This window comes from Lithobates pipiens, unplaced genomic scaffold (assembly GCF_037356315.1).
Source record: "Lithobates pipiens isolate NorthernLeopardFrog02 unplaced genomic scaffold, aLitPip1_a1.2 Scaffold_13, whole genome shotgun sequence".
Lineage (NCBI taxonomy): Eukaryota > Metazoa > Chordata > Amphibia > Anura > Ranidae > Lithobates > Lithobates pipiens.
This window is the reverse complement of record NW_027507718.1, coordinates 253325200-253345067: the sequence shown is the minus strand read 5'-3', so window position 1 is coordinate 253345067 and position 19868 is coordinate 253325200. Positions and strand designations below refer to the sequence as shown.

Below are 19868 nucleotides of genomic sequence, written 5' to 3'. Positions count from 1 at the left end.
TCACATCCTCCTCCTTTGGTGAAATATTTGATTTAGATGTGTGGATATAAGATGATTATCTGTAAATAATCCATTTGTGTTTGATATTTTTGAGGCTGATGGATATTTGATTTATCAAATTACTAGGGTGCAAATGCAGTGGTATTAATGCTGAATTAGAGCATGCAACTTGAACATGGGCTGTTGTTCACTGCAAGCTATGGCATTCTGAATGCCATATCTATCAGATTTGGCCAGCCTCACCTGTGTGTGGGCAGCTATTGAATAGCATGGATAAGAGGGGGATGCTTTAACAGAACAACTTGAGAAAATGTCTAAATAACAGTATATATGAATTCTAGATTAAAACAATATATCTGTTTATCAAAAGGTTTTCCATGTATAAAAAATATAAATGTGCAAATATTTTCTAATTGTATTGATCATTATTACTTCAGACACTGCTGGAGATGATCTTAAAGAACAAATACATTAGATTTTTAACACCTATAATTGAAGGAGCACTGAAGACTTACAAGGAAGGAATATTTACCACTCGATCTGTTCATGAAATGCTATGGGGCTACAAGGACCCACTTCTTTCCTTGGCTCATAAAGCGGTTTCCAACATCAGTGAGACGTTTGGGTTGTTCAACAATGTAAGTTATTTTATCTCTTGAAATAAATGAACAGACTTTCAAATTTTGATGATAAAGTAATGTATTTGACAGTTATGAAAACAATATACAGTCTAGCTTGCATTCTTAGCCTCACCATGCACAAAGATTTTTCAGATTTATGGGACAGCAATCTAAGTGCCAGCAGACACTGGCTCCATTTGCAAAGCCAATAACACACCCTGAGAGTTCCAGCACCTGGAATCCTGCGGCTGGTATTGTCAGATGTGTGCAAATAGCTGTGGCCACCAACAGCCGGTCATTGCATTAAAGATGCTCAGCGGCTACAGCTATTCACATACATCTGGCAATTCCAGCCGCAGGGAGCTGCAGAGGTAGCCATCTTTTCTGGTCCCTGAGCAGGAAATTTACAGAAATGGAACAACCAATGAGAGGGGCCTGAGGAGGGTGCTGAGGGTGAGGTGAAGTGTTTTATGTCAGTTTTTGTAACTGTCAGCATTTCCACATGCTCTTTGTTTTACAGTGAGTCAACCAACATACCGTATTATTGCATAGCATTTCATCATGATAGACATCAAATATAATCTGTATTTGATGTCGATTTTCCTTAGCAGATGGAATGTATATAATCTGCCTCCTCCACCTTTTTAATATAGGGGTGCTTGGTCTTAAAGTGATTGTTTATACATTTGGGTGGATGCTTGTTATTAATATAATTTTATAATATCAGCATTTAATGAATTGTGTATCGATTTTGGTTCTGGCATTGACACAAACCCCATACTGTATATTCCCCTAACTACATGCTAAAATATTTAAAGTGGTTGTAAAGGCTTTAAGTTTTTTACCTTCATGCATTCTATGCATGAAGGTAAAAACCCTTCTGTGTGCAGCAGCCCCCCCAGCCCCTCTAATACTTACCTGAGCCTCATCTCAGTCCAGTGATGTGCACGAGAACAGCGGCTCCCCTGGGTCTCTTCCTCCTCCTTATTGGCTGAGACCGCAGCAGGAGCCATTTTCTCCTGCTACTGTCAATCACAGCCAGTGAGCCACTGAGGCGAGAGCGGGGGGCAGGGCTGAGCTGTACTCTGTGTGAATGGACACACAGAGCAGCGGCTCAGGAACGAGCCTGCTTGGGTGCCCGCATAGCAAGCTGTTTGTTCTGGGGGCAGTAGGGAGGGGCCAGGAGCACTGGTGGGGGACGGGAGAAGAGGAGGATTGGGTAAGTATGACATGGTGTTTTTTATTTTATTTTATTTTTTGTTTAAATCTGCTTTTAATATAACTTTAAAACCCACATTGGGACCTGTTAAGGCTCTATTATGACCCAACAATTTTACAAACTTAAAATATTTTGCTTCAGTGCTCTGGCTTTGCCAGATTTCTGTTATGGGTGGCTGATTTATAGTCATTTGCCATTTATGACAGGGCTTATAAACCATGTACAGACCTGGTAACTGGATTTAGATGGTCCCCTGATCAGGTTCTAGTTATCTCAATGGAATTTATGATACTGCTAGGATTTTTACAATCTTCCGCTATGGAAGATTAATGGGATTTATTATAGCCTGCTTTTGTTCAATATGATGATCATTATAATGTTTATTGTATAAATAGGACAGCGCTGCTCGCTCTCATCAGGGCCGTAGATCATTTTTTGTTCGGGGGGGTGGGGGGGGGTTCAGCAGCAAGTACTAAGTAAAAGCCTTTTTAAATAAAATAAATTGCACCAAAATTATGAAGACTGGAAAAAGGAAAAACAATGTGTTGCCCTAGTAAGCAGTCACATCATTAATTGTATTTTATCAGGTCCTTTAGAAATCCAAACCTGTTTTTCAGTTTTTTTACTTTTTACAGTTTTTATGAATGCTGTTGGCTAGTGTCCAAACTGAATAGGTGTAAGTAAGTATGCTTCCTACCTACAAGGAGATGGTGCCCTTTGTACCTCCTAAGTAAGGTTGGGTTGGCTATTATTGTTCAAAGTGCACCATGTTGTGTCAGACAGAGCACTCACTTTTTTTTTTTTTTTTTACTTTTACAGATTTAAAAAAAAAAAAAAAAAAGGTGGGGGGGGGGGGGGGAAATGCACCACCTACCACAGGATGGTGCCCTGTAATAGCCAATCTTACTGAGCAGGTGCAATGGGCACTATCTTGGGGCATGAAACACACTCACTGTGTTCACATGTGCTTAATTTTCAATTAATCACAGAATTAAAAAACAAAAAACAGCTTACCTGTAAAAGCGTTTTCTTTTGAGGTACATCATGGGACACAGTCTCAGTAATTACTGATGGTATGTCCCAGAGTAATGCTATCTGAGGGGAGGGGGAACCACACAAAGTGGAGTGTAATCAGACCTGAGGACCTTTTACCGCTGCCTGCAGCACACTACGCCCAAAGGAGATATCCTCATCCTCATGTCTTCTCTCATCTACCTGATAAAATTTGGTGAATGTATGGACTGACGACCAGATTGTGGCCTTGCAGATTTGAGCCATGGAGACCTGGCGATGCACTGCCCACGAAGCATTAGTAGCCCTAGTGGAGTGCGCCTTGATCTGAAAAGGCGTAACTTTTTGCTTCAAACCATAAGCTTGAACAATTACTTGCCGAATCCACTTGGCAATGGTAGATTTCGACACTGCATGTCCTCTATTAGGATCTTCTGGCAATACAAACAAAACCATCCCTTTTGCAAACTTGAGTAGTCACTTCCAGATAGGCTTTGACTGCTCTCACTACATCCAAAGAATGTAGTGACCTTTCTTCCTTAGAACAGGGATTTTGGGGGAAAAAAGGAAGGCAGAACAATATCTTGGTTTAGATGAAAACCTAAAACCACCTTCGGTAGAAAAATAGGATGAGGGTGTAACGCCACTCTATCCTTGTGCATTATTAGATATGGCTCTTTACAAGAAAGTGCTGCTAATTCTGGTACTCTTCTGGCAGAAGAAATGGCCACCAGAATGTATTTCCTTGTCAACAGAATGAAGGGAATTTGACGTATCGGTTCAAAAGGCTGCTTCTGTAAAGCTGACCGAACTAAATTCAGGTCCCAGGGGTTTAGGGGCACCTTAACCGGAGGATTAAGGCACGTTACCTCCTGTATAAAGCTTCGGACTAAAGAATGCAAGGCAATCGGATGCTGAAACAATACTGACAAGGCCGAGACCTGGCCCGTGATGGTACTCAAAGCCAGCTTCATTTCTAACCCCATTTGCAGAAAGTCAAGGATTCTACCTATGGCATATTTTCTGGCATGCCAACCCCTGGATTAACACCAGGAGATATAAGCTTTCCAGACTCTATGATAAACCATTCTGGAAGCTGGCTTCCTTGCATTAGTCAAGGTAGCAATCACAGGGCCTGAAAGACTCTTCAGAACGTGGGTTTCAATAGCAAAACTATCAAATTTAGCATTTGTAAGGCATGATGGAACACTGGACCTTGGGATAACAGGTCTGGACGTGACGGTAGGGTCCATGGGGAACCTACTGCCATCTTTACTATTTCTGCATACCACACTGGGGCCACCAGAAGCACCAACTTCTTTTCCTGCCTGATCCTGCAAAGGAGTCATGGCAGTAGCAGAATAGGAGGGAATGCATAAATCAGTGAGAACTGATGCCACGGAGTTACCAACGCATCTGTCCCAAATGCATGAGGATCCCTTGTTCTTGACACAATGTTGTCGATCTTGTTGTTGAACCTGGACACAAAGAGATATACATCCAGAACCCCCCCTCATCTCTGGCATATGGCCAAGAATACGTTGGGGTGAAGAGACCATTCCACTGGGACTAACTGCCGATGAATCAAGTAGTCTGCCTGCCAGTTATCCACTCCCAGAATGAAGATTGCCGATATGCACAACACATGCTTTTCTGCCCAGATTAAAATCTGGTTTACTTCTCCATGAGCTGCACAACTCCGGATGCCTCGGGTATCAACCATCAACTGAGGCTCTGATGCACTGTAGGAGATATACGCATCGGAAAATCTAACGCCTGAACCTTTTGTTCCAGGTAGACAAGATACTGTTTTGCAGCAGTCTCAAATGAAACTGAGCGTAAGGAACTGCTTTGAATGAAGCCACCATCTTCCCCAGCAGCCTCATACAAAGGCAAATAGAAGGACCCTTCTTTTATGGCACTGATCTTTGCTTAGGGTAAAAATACCCTCTTCTGGGCTGTATTTATGACCAGACCCAAATACTCTATTCTTTTTACTGGTTTTAAAGAAGACTTTTCTAAGTTGAGGACCCAACCTAGGTATTCCAGGTACTTGATTGTGGTGACCAAGTTTTGGTCTAAGCGGGCTTTCGACCGATCTTTCATGAGCAGGTTGTCTAGGTATGCTATTACCGTTCTACCTTGGGCCCTTAATCTGGCCAGAGGAAGGGCGAGGGATCCTCGTGTTTTGAGACTGTGATTGTGGGCTGGCCCGTCAGTTCTCTTGGAGCTCCCTGCTGTTTTTCCCGTTGGCATCCCCTGGGCCTCCCTGCTACTGGACACACACAGCCTAAAGAACTTGTATATGCCAGTGACCACTGCATTCATGCCGGACCACCTACATGGATATTAATGATATGCTCTGCCTGTCTACATATCTTGTAAGTGTTTTTAACCCTTTTTGGGGAAATTAAACAGCTTTTAATTCTACACTTAGGGGCGCCTTTTCTTTTTCTGTTTCCTATTCAGAGATTGCTTCTCTCCATAAGTGCAGCCCTAAGTGTGGAAGATACCCTATTCTAGACTTTCTGGTCCATAAAGACATCTGTTTTTGCTTGGTCCTAAAGTTCAGAGCGCCCTTACAAACCATATCTGGATTATTAAGCCTTGAATACATTGACTTTTCTTTAGGCTAGGTTCACATCTAAACGGGTGAGAGAATGTGTGCACACCTTCCTGCGCTGGCAGAGAAAAAACACACTACTGCTTAGGAGATATGTGGAGGTAAACTACAATGTGGGAAACCCTCAATCGACGCACGTTTCTTGCACCTCATTCAAATCGCACCCCCTTTGTAATCTTCAGTGTGTGTCAGTGCTATCTTAACGACACCCCAAGCAAAGGTTGCAAAACACAATGTGTTTGCCTGCACCAGATCAATTTCACAAAATGACCATGTGAACCGGTTGTAGTTCAGTTCCAAAACTGGTGCATGCATGACTTTGGTGCTATTTGAGCCTTTTAAAAATTAATGGGCCTTGATTGCACTGCAATCAACACAGTAAGCCTGGTTTTACACTATAGTTTGCATGTATATCGCACAGGAACTGCACCGCATTCGTGTGCAATTCTGTGTGGTGTGATTTGAGCCCATTTCGAATGGGCTGAATCACACCACATCGCGCCAAAGAAGTGCAGGCACCTTTTTTTTTTTTTTTTTTTTTTAAAAGCAACCATGCGATCTGGTTCAGACATACACTGAGTTTGTGACCTTCTTTTGGGGAGTTGTTAACTTTGAGTTGACATCTGCAGCAGATCAAAACAGTGTGATTGCAATGCGGTGTGGGAAACACACAGGGATCACAGTATTTCCTGTACCACATATGTATGAACCAGGGGTACAACGGGGCCAAGGCATGCCACTGAGGGCAGCAAAAATGTCAGCCTGGCTCTGGCATTGGCAGACATGTTCTGTCAACTGCTGAATCAGTAAGTCGGTGAGCACCACAACAAGCTTGCAAGTGTCAAGCTGGACTGTCAGTAAAACAAGCAATGCAAGATTTAGCCCAGCCAGCCTCAATCACATACTTTGCCAGTTACCACACAGAATCACAGACAGTCTCTCACTGACTCACGATTACTTAGTATGAACACAGAATGCCAGCAGCAGCACAGCAGTCTGAGCAGTGGTAAGTCTGAGGACACTCTCTGAGACTAGGCCCGAAGAGAAAGAGGGACATACCATGTGGGGGGCCGACGGCTACACAGCACTTTACAAGCACTCTGCACTCCAGGGCCCAGGCAAAGCTTCTCTCCCAAGGTGGGAGTGGCAACTGCAAGCCAACGGGAATACATGGTGTGCAGTGGGCAGGGCTACATGCACCACCAGCTCCCTTTTGTGCTGCCTGGTGATAGATCTGTCAGCCTTCAGCCCGATAGACTGGCCTGGCAGTGTACCACAACATGCATGCGGGTATGCCTAATGACCTATTACACTTGCTGCAGTGACATTATTACTTTGTGTGCCACTGACTGCAGTGCTGCCTGTCGCTGGTGCCATGTGCGACTGCAGAGCAGGGACACCTTGCATTTCATTTTGGTCCGGGGGGGGGGGGGGGTTTGAACACCCCTGACCTCCCCCTTATCTACGCCCCTGGCTCTCATTAATCAAATAAACCACAGTGAAAAATATAATCAATAAATGTACAGAAGCTGTTTATATAAACAGCTCACAGACAAGATTTTTCCTTCGGGATATGGTCCGTATTCATGCAAATACAAATGCAGGAAACGTAGTGCTCTCCATTTAAATCATTTATTTGGGTTTCCCCTTTAAAATATTTAAATCAGCTACTGTATGTTTCCTGCATTTGTATTTGCATGAATACGGACCATATCCCGAGGGAAAAAATCTTGTCTGTGAGCTGTTTATATAACAGGCTGGAGCAGAAGAGCTGATATCGGAGTGGAGAAAGAAGGGAGTCTCCATTTAGGTCTCAAACTGGCGGCCCTTCAGCTGTTGTGAAACTACAAGTCCCATCATGCCTCTGACTGTCGGAGTCATGTTTGTAACTGTCAGCCTTGCAATGTCTTATGGGACTTGTAGTTTTGCAACAGCTGGAGGCTAATGCCATGTACACGCGGTCGGAATTTCGGCCTGCAAAAGACAGATGAGAGCTTTTTGTCGCAAAATGCAACCATGTGTAGGCTCCATCGGAATTTTGCTGCTGAATTTCCGCCAGCAAAAGATTGAGAGGAGGTTCCCAATTTTTCAGACGGAAAAAGTTTCTGTCGGTGTGTATCCAATTCCGACACGCAAAAACGCATGCCCAGATTCAACTACGAGACAGAAGCTATTGGCTACTGGCTATTGAACTTCCTTTTTCCAGTCCCGTCATACGTTTTGTACGTCACCGCGTTCTTGACGGTCGGAATTCGGTGTGACCGTGTGTATGCAAGGCAGCTTGAGCGTAATCCCGTCGGAATTACTTGGAAAACCCATCAGAGCTTTTTCCGACCAAAATGCTGATCGTGTGTACACGGCATTAGTGTTGTGGGGAGCAGGCTGCTGGTGGTGTGCACATTTTATAATATTGGAGAAGTGTGATAGATACACAGCGGGGGGATTACTGATGCAATTTTTTTGTTCGCACTAAAGCCAGATCGCATGGATGTTCATACTCATGAGATATGGTTCAGGCAAACACATTGCATTTTGAGTGCTGCTTTTTGGGGTGTGAACTCTTCATCGGCTGTTGCCATTCCTTGTAAGGGAAACCAGCAGTGAAGCCTTGCAGCTTCAGAGCAGGCTCCCGGTGCTGTGCTTTGTGAATGGCTTGGCAGTGGGGGAAGGAGGAGGGGGGGCGGACTGGTACCCGCTCCCCCCCCCCCCCCCCCCCTGAAAGGTGGCAAATGTGGCAGCGGAGGGGGGGGGGCGAAGCAAACAAGCAGAGCTTCCCCTTTTGGGTGGAGCTCTTTAGAGAATTTCACAGGGCCTTGCAATTGAATTGCATTGACTTGCATTGTTATAGGTATTTAATACATTTTAAATTGTAGTCAACATTTAAATTTATTGGAAGTGGGGAATGCGTTTGAGTTAAAAATTGGCATCTTATTTAATAGGGCTTTATGGTTTTGCATTCAGTGAGCTACAAATAGGAAGGAGAACCTGTACCACTTGTTGGGAATTTTAGAGTATTTAATGTAACCCATCGTTTATGCTCTGTGAGATTGCCAGCTGTTTTATTATATATTTGATTTTTTTATTTTTATGTTTCTTTGCAGATGAATGCAACAAACGATGGGACATATGTATTTCTCAGTGGATCAAAGGGATACAAGGACTTTACTCGGATTGTGGAATGGAAAGATAAAGGGTAATAATTGATCATATGGCACCGGCAGCGGGCTGGCACACTAATCTGTTAGCTTGCGCCGCACCATGGCCCATAGGGCACGCATCAGGCTATTTGACAAGATCAGAGTCAAATCGGATTGGTGGCTGGGGACTCTGCTAAAGCATGAAGTTTAGTCAGTCAGGCCAATGAACAAGTGTGTCTGAAGCTGCTTTCCTTACAGGCTTGTTCCTTTGTGATTTTGTAGATTCCATGACAGGGTCAATATATTTACAGTGAGGTGGGATTCCTAGCATCAAAAACAGTGGCGGCTGGTGGTCAAAATTTTAGGGGGGGCGCAAAACAGACCTCGTCTCCTCAGACCTGCCAGGGAGAAGCGCTGATCTCTGCTCTCAGACTGGGAGTAAATGCAGCTGGGGGAGAGGAGAGGACAGCCTGAACAACTAGCCTAACATTACCCACTGTGTGCTTGGCTGCCTCTCCCCCTACCTGCCACACATTTTAAAGTGGTTGTAAACCCTTTACAAACCAGTTTTTGCTACAGGTACGCCTATAATTAGGCTTATCTGTAGCTACACTGGATATCTCCTAAACCTGCGCGGTTTAGGAGATATCCCCTGTATTTGCATGTGCCAACGTCATCGGCACATGCGCACTGAATCAATGGCACGTACATGCTATTGCTTCAGTTAGACTGTACAGTTACCGGCAACTCCTGCGTGCATGCCCGGATGTAAGTCTGGGAGCGATGTCGGTCGCCGGAGCGGTGAACGAGGACCACTGCGGGGGCTTCGATCTCAGGTAAGTAATTCATAATGAACTAGTATGCTATGCATACTAGCTCATTAAGCCTTTGTCTTGCAGGGTTTTTTTTTTTTTTTTTTTAACAATAGCAGCCCCAACCAAATGTACTGTCCCGGAAATGCCCTAAAGGCTTCTCAATCCTTCACTGCATCTGCACTCCCCCCTCCTCCTCCCCAGATCCACTACACAGGCAGCTGCTGCGAGCACACTGCAGGTCTGAGAGAACACAAGTAACCACCACAGGACACATAATGCCAGAGTGGGAGTGCAGAGAGCGCAGAGCTATGCGCTCCATGGGCAGTTTAAACGTCAGCCCATAGATTTCAGAGAGTAGTGGTTAAAGAGCCTTACTCTGAATGGGCTAATGGTATTAGTGGTGTACCCCAAGGTTCAGTGTTGGGACCCTTACTTTCTTAATACCTTTTTATAAATGATATAGGGTTTGGGATTAAAAAGTACCATTTCAGTCTTTGCAGATGACGCCAAACTATGCAGTGGAATAACATCCTTACAGGGTGTCTCCAACTTACAAGTCGACCTCAATGCATTGTTTAACCGCTTGCTGACCAGCCGGCATCATTTATACTGGTCGGCACGTTCCCACGAGCCGTCACAGCTGTACATCGGGCCTTTAAGCAGGGATGGCAGGCATGGTGCACTGTGGGGGAACCGATGAGCGTGGCCGGCAGTCAAGGGCACGAGAGCCAGAACAGGTGTGTGTGACAAAATATTACAGCGCACACACATGCAAAAAATACATTTACCTCCTGCAAGGCTTGTTTAAAACACCTAGACATTTTTAAAAAATATTATCAAAAAATATGGGGATTTGGTCACACCCTATTGCTATATGGTGTTTAAGCCCACTTACTGCGACAAAGTCCCCAATCATTAGTGGGTCCTACACTATCCATAAACTGGGATATCCTGCTTTTCCGACGGAGGCTCTTTACCATGTGATCAGCCGTGTCCAATCACGGCTGATCACAATGTCAACAGGAAAAAAACGTTGATCGGCTTCTCCTCACTCGCGTCTGACAGACTAGACACTAGACCACCAGGAGAGCACCCAGGACCACCAAGGAAGAGGGGAACAGCTGAATGGCTAGGTATGTACCCCATGGCAAGCCACATGTTTAAATATAACATGATGCCCAGCAATGCCACCCATCAGTACCATCCAAAAGTGCCCTTCAGTACCACCTCATCGGTGCCCATTAGTGCCAGTCATTGAAGCCATATCAGTGCCCGTCATTGAGGAAGAAAACAAAGAAAAACTTTTTTTTTTCTTCAAAATTTTCGGTCTTTTTTTATTTGTTGCGCAAAAAATACAAACCGCAGAGGTGATCAAATACCACCAAAAGAAAGCTCTATTTATGGGAACAAAATTAGAAAAAATTTGTTTTGGTACAGTGTTGTATGACCTCGCAATTGTCATTCAAATTGCGACAGCACTGAAAGCTGAAAATTGGCTTGGGCAGGAAGGTGTCTAAGTGCCTGGTATTGAAGTGGTTAAAGAGGAAGTAAACCCTGATGAGTTTACTTCCTCTTTCATTCCCTGCAAAGGCAATGCATAATGGACTACTATGCATCGCATAGTAGCCCATTATGTGTGACTTACCTGACACAGGAGCCAGCGAAGTCACCGCTGTCCCCTGTAGTCCGGCGCATCCATCTTCTCGGTGGGGTCTCGCAGCTCCGCCGCTGTCATTCGGCGAAGCCGCGATGACGTCACTCCCGTGCATGCGCACGGGAGCCGAGACGCGCGGCATCTTCGTCATAGACGATGCCACGCTCAGTGCGCCTGCGCGCCGCTGTCTACGGCACATGCGCCGTAGACAGCGGTGCCTGTCTTCGGGCAAATATCTCCTAAACCGTATAGGTTAAGGAGATATTTCTTGGACCTACAGGTAAGCCTTAATCTAGGCTTACCTGTAGGTCAAAGTGGTTTGTAAGGGTTTACAACCACTTTAAAGATGGTGCAGCCATAAGACCATACAACAAAATATTACAGTGCACACATGCAAAAAAAGACATTTACCCCCTGCAAGGCTTGTTTAAAACGCCTAGACATTTTCAAAAACACATTATCAAAAAATATGGTGATTTGGTCACACCATATTGCTATATAGTGCTTAAGCTCACATACTGCCACAAAGTACCCCATGATTAGTGGGTCTTACACTATCCATAGACTGAGAGATCCTGCTTCTCAGAACCATGGGAGCTATACTCCTCTATATGGAAGATCTTGAGGTCATGACACAGGTGAACACTAATGAGAGGCACTGATGAGGGAGTGGGGTGCTCCTCACCCAAAAAGGATTTGGTCAGAATCCATATAACAGTTCTGTTGTATGGTCTTATGGCTGCACCATCTTTAATGCATCTTTTAGAGTGTGCCCCCCAAATATCTTTGTGTGTGTGTGTGTGTGTGTGTGTGTGTGTAAACTCACAAATCTCTTTTCTGTGAGGAGAGAGACAGATAGATCGTGTGTCCCTACTAGCTAGGAACAATGATCTGTTTTCTCCTGTAGTCAGTTTCTTCCCCCTACAGTTAGAACACACACTGATGGAACATGGTTAAACCCTTGAACGCCCCTTAACCCCTTCCCTTCCTTTTGCGCAAACCAATGTAGAAGAATGTATACCGTATATACTCGAGTATAGGTCGATCCGAATATAAGCCGAGGCCCCTAATTTACCACAAAAAAACTGGGAAAACTTATTGACTCGTGTATAAGCCGAGGGTGAGACATGCAGCAGCTACTGTTACAGCTTAAGAGTGGAAAAGAGGGTCAACAATGCCCATCTGCAGCTGCATACCTCCCTGTGTCCATCCCTGTGTCCCGTCCCTCCCTGTGTCCATCCCTGTGTCCCGTCCCTCCCTGTGTCCATCCCTGTGTCCCGTCCCTCCCTGTGTCCATCCCTGTGTCCCGTCCCTCCCTGTGTCCATCCCTGTGTCCCGTCCCTCCCTGTGTCCCGTCCCTCCCTGTGTCCCGTCCCTCCCTGTGTCCCGTCCCTCCCTGTGTCCCATCCCTCCCTGTGTCCCATCCCTCCCTGTGTCCATCGCAGCCTACCTGTGCCAATCTGCAGCCTCTTTGCCTTCTGCAGCCTCTGTGTGCCATGCCGCACCTCTCCTCCTCGTCTGACAGACGGCGGCCATTCCACTGTTCAAAAGCCGCGCCTCTCTGTCTGTGATAGGCGGAACACTCAATTTCCCAGCAGTCAGTGTTCCGCCTATCACGAACATCCTCTCATCCTCGTCCGTAGTATGAGAATGAGCGGATGTCCGTGATAGGCGGAACACTGACTGCTGGGAAATTGAGTGTTCCGCCTATCACAGACAGGGAGGCGCGGCTTTTGAATAGTGGAATGGCCGCCGTCTGCCTACCTGATCTGCATGACTCGAGTATAAGCCGGGGGGGGCACTTTCAGCCTAAAAAAAGGGGCTGAAAATCTCGGCTTATACTCGAGTATATACGGTATATTGACCAAAACTGATGAAGAAATTAGATTTTTTTTTTTTTTAAACATTTTTGGGAATACGGTATTTTATTAAATTATTTTTTTTGTTTATAGCGCAAAAAAAACGCAGAGTTGATCAAATACCACCAAAAAAAAGTTCTATTTGTGGGAAAAAAAGGACGTAAATTTTGGGTACAGCGGCGCACGACCACGCAATTGTTAGTTAAAGTGAGTGTCGTATTGCAAAAAATTGCCTGGTCAGGAAGGGGGTAAATTCTTCCAGGGCTGAAGTGGTTAATTGGGCGACTATGTGGCAGATGAGGTTTAATGTAGATAAATGTAAAGTTATCCACTTGAGGGCTAAGAATATGCATGCATCATACATGCTAGGGGGAGTACAACTGGGGCGATCCATAGTGGAGAAATCCGATTTGCCTTTTGGGGGATCAGGAAGGAATGTTTTTTTCCCCCTGTTGTAGCAAACTGGAGCATGCTTTGCTGGGGTTTGTCGCCTTCCTCTGAATCAACTTTGTGTATATGGGATTGTATTATTATTATTATTATTATTATTATTATTATTAGATTGTGTATATGGGAAATTATTATTATTATTTATTTATTTTTAGGGTTAAACTAGATGGACTTTTTTTTTTTTTTTTCCAACATGACTAACTGTAAAACTTCCACGCCATGCTTGGTTAGGAGAGAGGGCACCGCGTTTGGGAACAGAAGGCGGGTTTTTCTAAAAATCTGAATCCCCAGCAAGTGGCTGGGGATTTGAATTTTACTGCTCCCCCTACTCTGGTAACCTAAGCCTTATGCTGGTACCAGCCATGATACCACGCATTGATTTGACAATCTTTACTTACAAAACACTAGAACAATGTAATTGAACAGCTATTTTTTTTCTCTCAGAAATCTATCGTGGTGGTCTTCAGATACGTGCAATATGATTAATGGAACAGATGGGACATCTTTTCACCCATTAATAGATAAAAATGACATTCTTTACATGTTTTCATCAGACCTGTGCAGGTAAGGAGGAAACCTTTGTTAAAATCTTGCAAGATGCTGTAATCTATTATTTAACCTGTTGTGTTCCCTGTTGTCCTATGTGCTACTTTACCACAACACTTCTTCTGGCTATGCCTTGAAGAAACTAATATAACAGTTGAGAGGATGTAATGAACTGAAAGTACAAAGGTGTCGATTACGCCTTAAAGCCGTAGTAAATAAATAAATAAATAAACCCCTGCAAGACAATGGTATAATGTGCTATTATGCCTTGCATAATAGCACATGAAATACCTTAGAACAGTAATGGCAAACCATGATGCTCAACTACACTACAGAGTGCATGAGCATCATGGGAAATGTAGTTCTAAAACATCTGGGGTGCCAAAGCCCGCCATTACTGCCTTAGAACGAAGCCCTCCAGTGCCCTGCTGCCACCGCTAGTAGGGCTTTCATTTTAACCTGGTCTTTCCTCGGGATTTGCGTGCTCTGGCCATGCCATAATGACGTCACTCCCACCCATAAGTGCGTGAGTTGCGTACCATGGCACAGAGCTCTGAAGGGACGGCATGGGTATTCCTCTGGGAGAGCAGAGGAATCCAGAGCATGCAGCTCCACCTGTACTGTTCTGTGCTGTATCTGTGACTGAAGAGAACAGGGTACAGAATGCTACTAACTAACAAAAGGGCTTGCCTTTTTTGTTAGGAGCAGCGTCAGCTCTATTTCCTATTTAGGAGAGTGATGTAAGCATCATGCTTGCACCACTCTTTAATTCCCCCCCCCCCCCCCCCCATTGGCTCTAGTGCAAAATAAATAGTGTGATACTTGAAACAGAACTAAACTTATCGATTTACCTGTTTCCCAAAACTGATCACCTGTGCAGCACCAAGGCAACTACAGATCAAAGAGACTAAGGTGGCAGCTTCTTTGGCTAAAGTTTAGGTGGGTGTAGTTTTGCTTTAAGTCATAGATCATTGTGCAACTAGTTGATCACAAAGCCCAACAAAAGCAGCCAATATAACCACAAAGAGTTAAGCCGAACATAAACAATTTGAAACTCGACCAGTTCAGCAGGGACTGAGATTCAAACCATGTATGGGCAGGTTGATTGTACCCAAGTTGATCAAATCAGCCTGTCGGATTTTACATACGATTAATGCTAGCGGCTATTATAGCTGCTAGCAGTAATCACTGAATTATGGGTGCATCTGTAATGTCTGTTTTTTTTTTTTCTTAGTTCACCATGCATGGTTCACAAATACCTGTTAATCCTGCCAGGGAAATCCACCTAATGCAGTTTAATGTAATGGTGTGGCAATGATGCTGCACTGCTCCTGAATTTAGATTATAGTTGCCACTCATGTAGGCTGTGCTTGCTTGTACTACAATGGTATAAATGTTGTGAGGGCTTGACTAGTATCATTGTCACTGTTGATTCACAAGCCTGTAACTTGTCAATTGGGCACATTGCCACACCTATTCCTTCCCACAGCTTCTGTTGCTGAAACCCTCCCACTGTGATCTGCAGTGTCTGGGAGTGAAAGTGTATGAGACATAAATATAGGAGGATTTGGTGTGGTCAGGGAAGGTAAAGGAAGTTTTTTTTTTTTGTTTAGTATGAGGCTTGTGCATCGCATCATGTAGTATCTGGATTTGATAATTAGACTATCATACAGACGCCTTTATGACAGTAGTACTTCAAAATGGACCTAGACTCAAAAAGTGAAGACATGCTGTGTTTTTGGGAATGGCCACATGGCATTTTAGGTCATTGACATTAACCCTCATACTACCAGCCCTCTGTCAGATTCCATTTACTTTTTATTAGTGGAATTAAAGTCATTTTATGTCATTTTAATAAATGCATAGATTTGATTAGAATTTGTTTCTGATATCTATGTGAAGTACAGCTTTAAACAGACTGTTCTTTAGCTCTGTTTGATATTCTATGATGATTTTTTATTTTTTTTCCCCCCTAGATCTTTGTACGCACTTTATGACTCTACAAAAAGTGTAAACCATATGTTGGCCTTCCGTTTTGTCCCACCTGCAAAAGTTTTTGCTAATGTAACGATCAATCCTGACAATGCTGGTTTCTGTGTTCCTGCTGGAAACTGCCTGCCTTCTGGACTGCTCAATGTCAGTGAATGCAAACAAGGTATGTAGTTCTACTTCATGCTATGTTAAGAGAAGATCATGTTCCGACAAATAGCCACCTGCCACAAAAGATCTGGAAGTTGCACATTCATACTAGGGTTAGAAAATTTACATTCAAATTAATATGGGTGTGACTTTGTGACCAGATCATTTAAATGTTTCACAGGATGTTGGAATATTCCATCTATAAATACTTCCTATTATCTCAGTTTTCTCTCTCTGGGGATGAAGTAAACTGCTACCGCTTCCAAATCTTCACTGCCTCCTATTCAGATGAGTGGATGGATGAATCTCGGCTAAGAGCAGTATACATGCAGGGAAACAAAGCACACAACCCTAGTGTTCTCCATTTTGAAACTCTCATTTAACGTATAGGATGAAATATTGCACTTACAAGAAATAGCACTATAAGCAGTGCTACTTATAGTGCTGACCATTTATCCCTCCTCTTTAATAACCACTAGCAAGACCACTTGGTGCAGAGATAGCCATGGGATGACGTCATGTACAGGATTCCTCGTTCTATACATACGTTAGGTCCAATAGTCAGGACTTCCTCAGTACTTCTACATCCACTCATCTGAGTAGGAGGCAGTGAAGATTTGGAAGTGGTAGTTTACTCCATTCTCAAAGAGGGTAAACTGTGAGGTGTGACCTACTGATAATGCGGGGGTCATGTCAGTGATGTGAGAGGCCATTCTGCATGTTCAGTTCAGTTTTGGCACCATGGTGATTTTCGTTGATTAAAGTTTGAATATATTCATCAACTTATCAAAATTTTGGCTGCACATTTGGACATTTGATGGACTGTATTATAATTTTGGAAGCTTTGTGTATGATACACAGAGGAGAAATACCATATTATACCATACCATTCTTGTTGTTTTTTGTTATGCACATATATGATGTGATCTATGCATACCGTCAATTGCCATTTTATGTTAGCAATTCTATTTTTTTTTTTTTTTTGTAGAGTTGCGCTACATCATTTTGGATATTAGTTTATATAATACTTTTTGAATCAGTTAGTTGTTGGCTTGCAGTTCACTGAGTACCAATTTTTGATTTACCAAAGAGGATTGCGCTGATTGATTATTCACAAACTAACTGTCGCCTTTTCCAAATGTCTGTTAGTACTTGTTCATATCTTACTGAATGCTGTCCCTTTATTTCCCTTGGCGGATTCCAGTCTGATGTTGGTGCGGTGTTCCTCAGGGCTCATGCGTGGGACCCTTACTTTTTTTTTTTTTTTTTTTTTTTTTTATCATTTACATGTTTCCACTTTTACCAACTGTTTAGATCACATGGGCTTAATTATCCCTTCTATGTCGCTGGCACTCAGATATACATCAACACTAAACTAAACTAAACTGTCAGATGAAAACAGATGGATTGTATGTAATCCTCAACTGATCATGATACTAGAGCCTCTCTTGGTCCCTATGGCATGGCTTGGGTAAAGACCAACTCCAGTCAAAACTTTTTGTCTCCTAGTTGTGGATAAAAATAGGAAAAATTAGAACCTTTTGTAAAGTCTTAAATGCCCTTTGTGTCTCGCTGAGATTTTTAGTCAGGCTTCATTCAGCTTGTAAAAAAGCAGCAATAACAGCAAGCTTTGACAAAGCATTTTCAGAGCTTTCAGCAAGTTTGTTGATGTACCATTCAACTCTAGTTTGTAAATGTTGAACACCGATCCTAATGAGAGTGTTGTTTGCCCCTTCAACAAGCTTCTAGAAGTGCTGAAGCCTGCTAGCAGCTTGTTTCAAGTGGCAATCTGCACTGCATTTTAGGATCTGTGTTCAACATTTACAAACTGGAGCTGGAGCTTCAACAAAACTTACTAAAAAAACTCTGCAAATGCTTTGTAAAAACTTGCTGTTCACACTTCTCTAAGACCCCTTTCACACTGGGGCACTTTGCAGGCCCTACAGCGCTAAAAATAGCACCTGCAAAGTGCCCAGAGGGCTTTCACACTGGAGCGGTGCGCTGGCAGGATGGTAAAAAAAAGTCCTGCTAGCTGCATCTTTTGGAGTGGTGAAGGAGCGGTGCGTATACCGCTCCTGCCCATTGAAATGAATGGGTCAGAGCGGCTATACCGCTGGCAAAGCGCTTTGCGGATGGTTTTAACCCTTTTTTTGGCTACTAGTAGAGGTTAAAAATGCCCTGCTAGCGGCCGAATATCCCTGCAAATATGACTGTAAAGCACTGCTAAAAATGGTGGCGCTTTTCCGCCAACGGACCCACCGCCCCAGTGTGAAAGGAGCCTTATACAAGCTAAAGCCTGTGTGAAACAGGCCTTGCATGCAACATGTAACCCTGTTGGGGGTGTTTCACCCTCAGTTCTAATTTTGGCGGCAGCAATCCTGACAGGGGTTCTAAATGTTTGTATGTGTCTTCATTGCTGTCTGTTTCCTCAGCTGGAAGGATTCCCCCACATCTGTGTGTGTGGTGTGTGTGTTTTTTTTTTTTTTTTTTTTTTTTGTAAATCTCAAGGGCTGGTCCTGGTTTCTGACAGTCAGTGTCTCCTTCCTTCTCTCTGTTCCAGCCCTGCAACCTCCAAAAAGCTCTTGGGAAAAAATTGTTGGATGCCTATGACCCCTGCTGCATGCTGTGGCTCTGTCACTACAAGACTTAACAGTTGCAGAGAGGAACCATGGTGTGCAGCAGGGGACACCATGAAAATATCAAATTCTGAATAGGATTACTGAGACTTTAGTGCAGGAAGAGGGGAGGTAGAAGACGCAGGCTGCTGGAGAGGTAAGTAGGATAGCTTTGCTAATGCAAGGACTTGCCGTCGGAACATTTTGACAAGTTCACTTTAAAAAATAAAAAGCACCTATGAGTTTTTGCACTCTTGCATATTGATGCATAATGTTTTTTATTATTATTTATTTTTTATCCTATTTGACAGGTGCTCCCATCATTCTCTCATCTCCCCATTTTTACCAAGCGGATAAATCCATAATTAATAGCATAGAGGGAATGAATCCTAACAAAGATGACCATGAAACCTTCCTGGATATCAATCCGGTAAGAGAAATGTGTATCAAATCAGTATGAAAAAGGCCCGTGTGTGTGTGTGTTTGTGTTGTTTTTTTTTTTATTCCTTTATTTCTTTAAGAAATTCTAATGCACAAAACTGACAAAAACATTACCAGTAAATAGAGTATTGGTAATAGAAAGGTGTAGCAAATCAGTATGGGGAAAAAAGCCCATTATATTGTAATTTTTATTTATTTATTTTTTTTAAGCAATTATAATGCACAAAACTGACACACATTAGCAGTATATACAGAGTACTGGATATTAGTATAAGAGAATGCAATGTCATACATACAATATGAGAAAAATCAACATAACCTAGCCAATAATGGGTTGTATGAAGACAAAAACTAGAGATTGTCAAAAACATTGGTATGTTAGGAACATTCTGGACAAAATTGCTGGGAAACTCTACAAGAGGTAACCCAGAGGTAAGAAAGGGGGGATTGAAGCAGAAGCTGAGGTAGACTGACTTTCCGAGATATCATGGCCTGAAATATAACAAAACCAGGGACTAATAATGGGCATAAGGGAAATACTAAGATACAATACCTGAGAATAAAAGCCTGATTTACAGTGCCTTGCGAAAGTATTCGGCCCCCTTGAACTTTTCAACCTTTTGCCACATTTCAGGCTTCAAACATAAACATATAAAATTGAAATTTTTTGTGAAGAATCACCAACAAGTGGGACACAATTGTGAAGTGGAACAAAATCTATTGGATTTTTGAAACTTTT

General features: G+C 43.3%; 1 protein-coding gene across 1 annotated transcript in view; it reads left to right on the top strand.

Annotated features, from left to right (window-relative positions):
• Positions 1-19868, top strand: part of SCARB2 (scavenger receptor class B member 2) — an 86141-nt gene that overhangs the window by 40272 nt on the left and 26001 nt on the right. The window contains exons 4-8 of the mRNA XM_077476549.1: positions 438-638; positions 8575-8666; positions 13833-13952; positions 15911-16089; positions 19000-19118. Of these exons, the coding sequence (XP_077332675.1) occupies positions 438-638; positions 8575-8666; positions 13833-13952; positions 15911-16089; positions 19000-19118 (711 nt within the window). The remainder of the gene's footprint in view (positions 1-437; positions 639-8574; positions 8667-13832; positions 13953-15910; positions 16090-18999; positions 19119-19868) is intronic.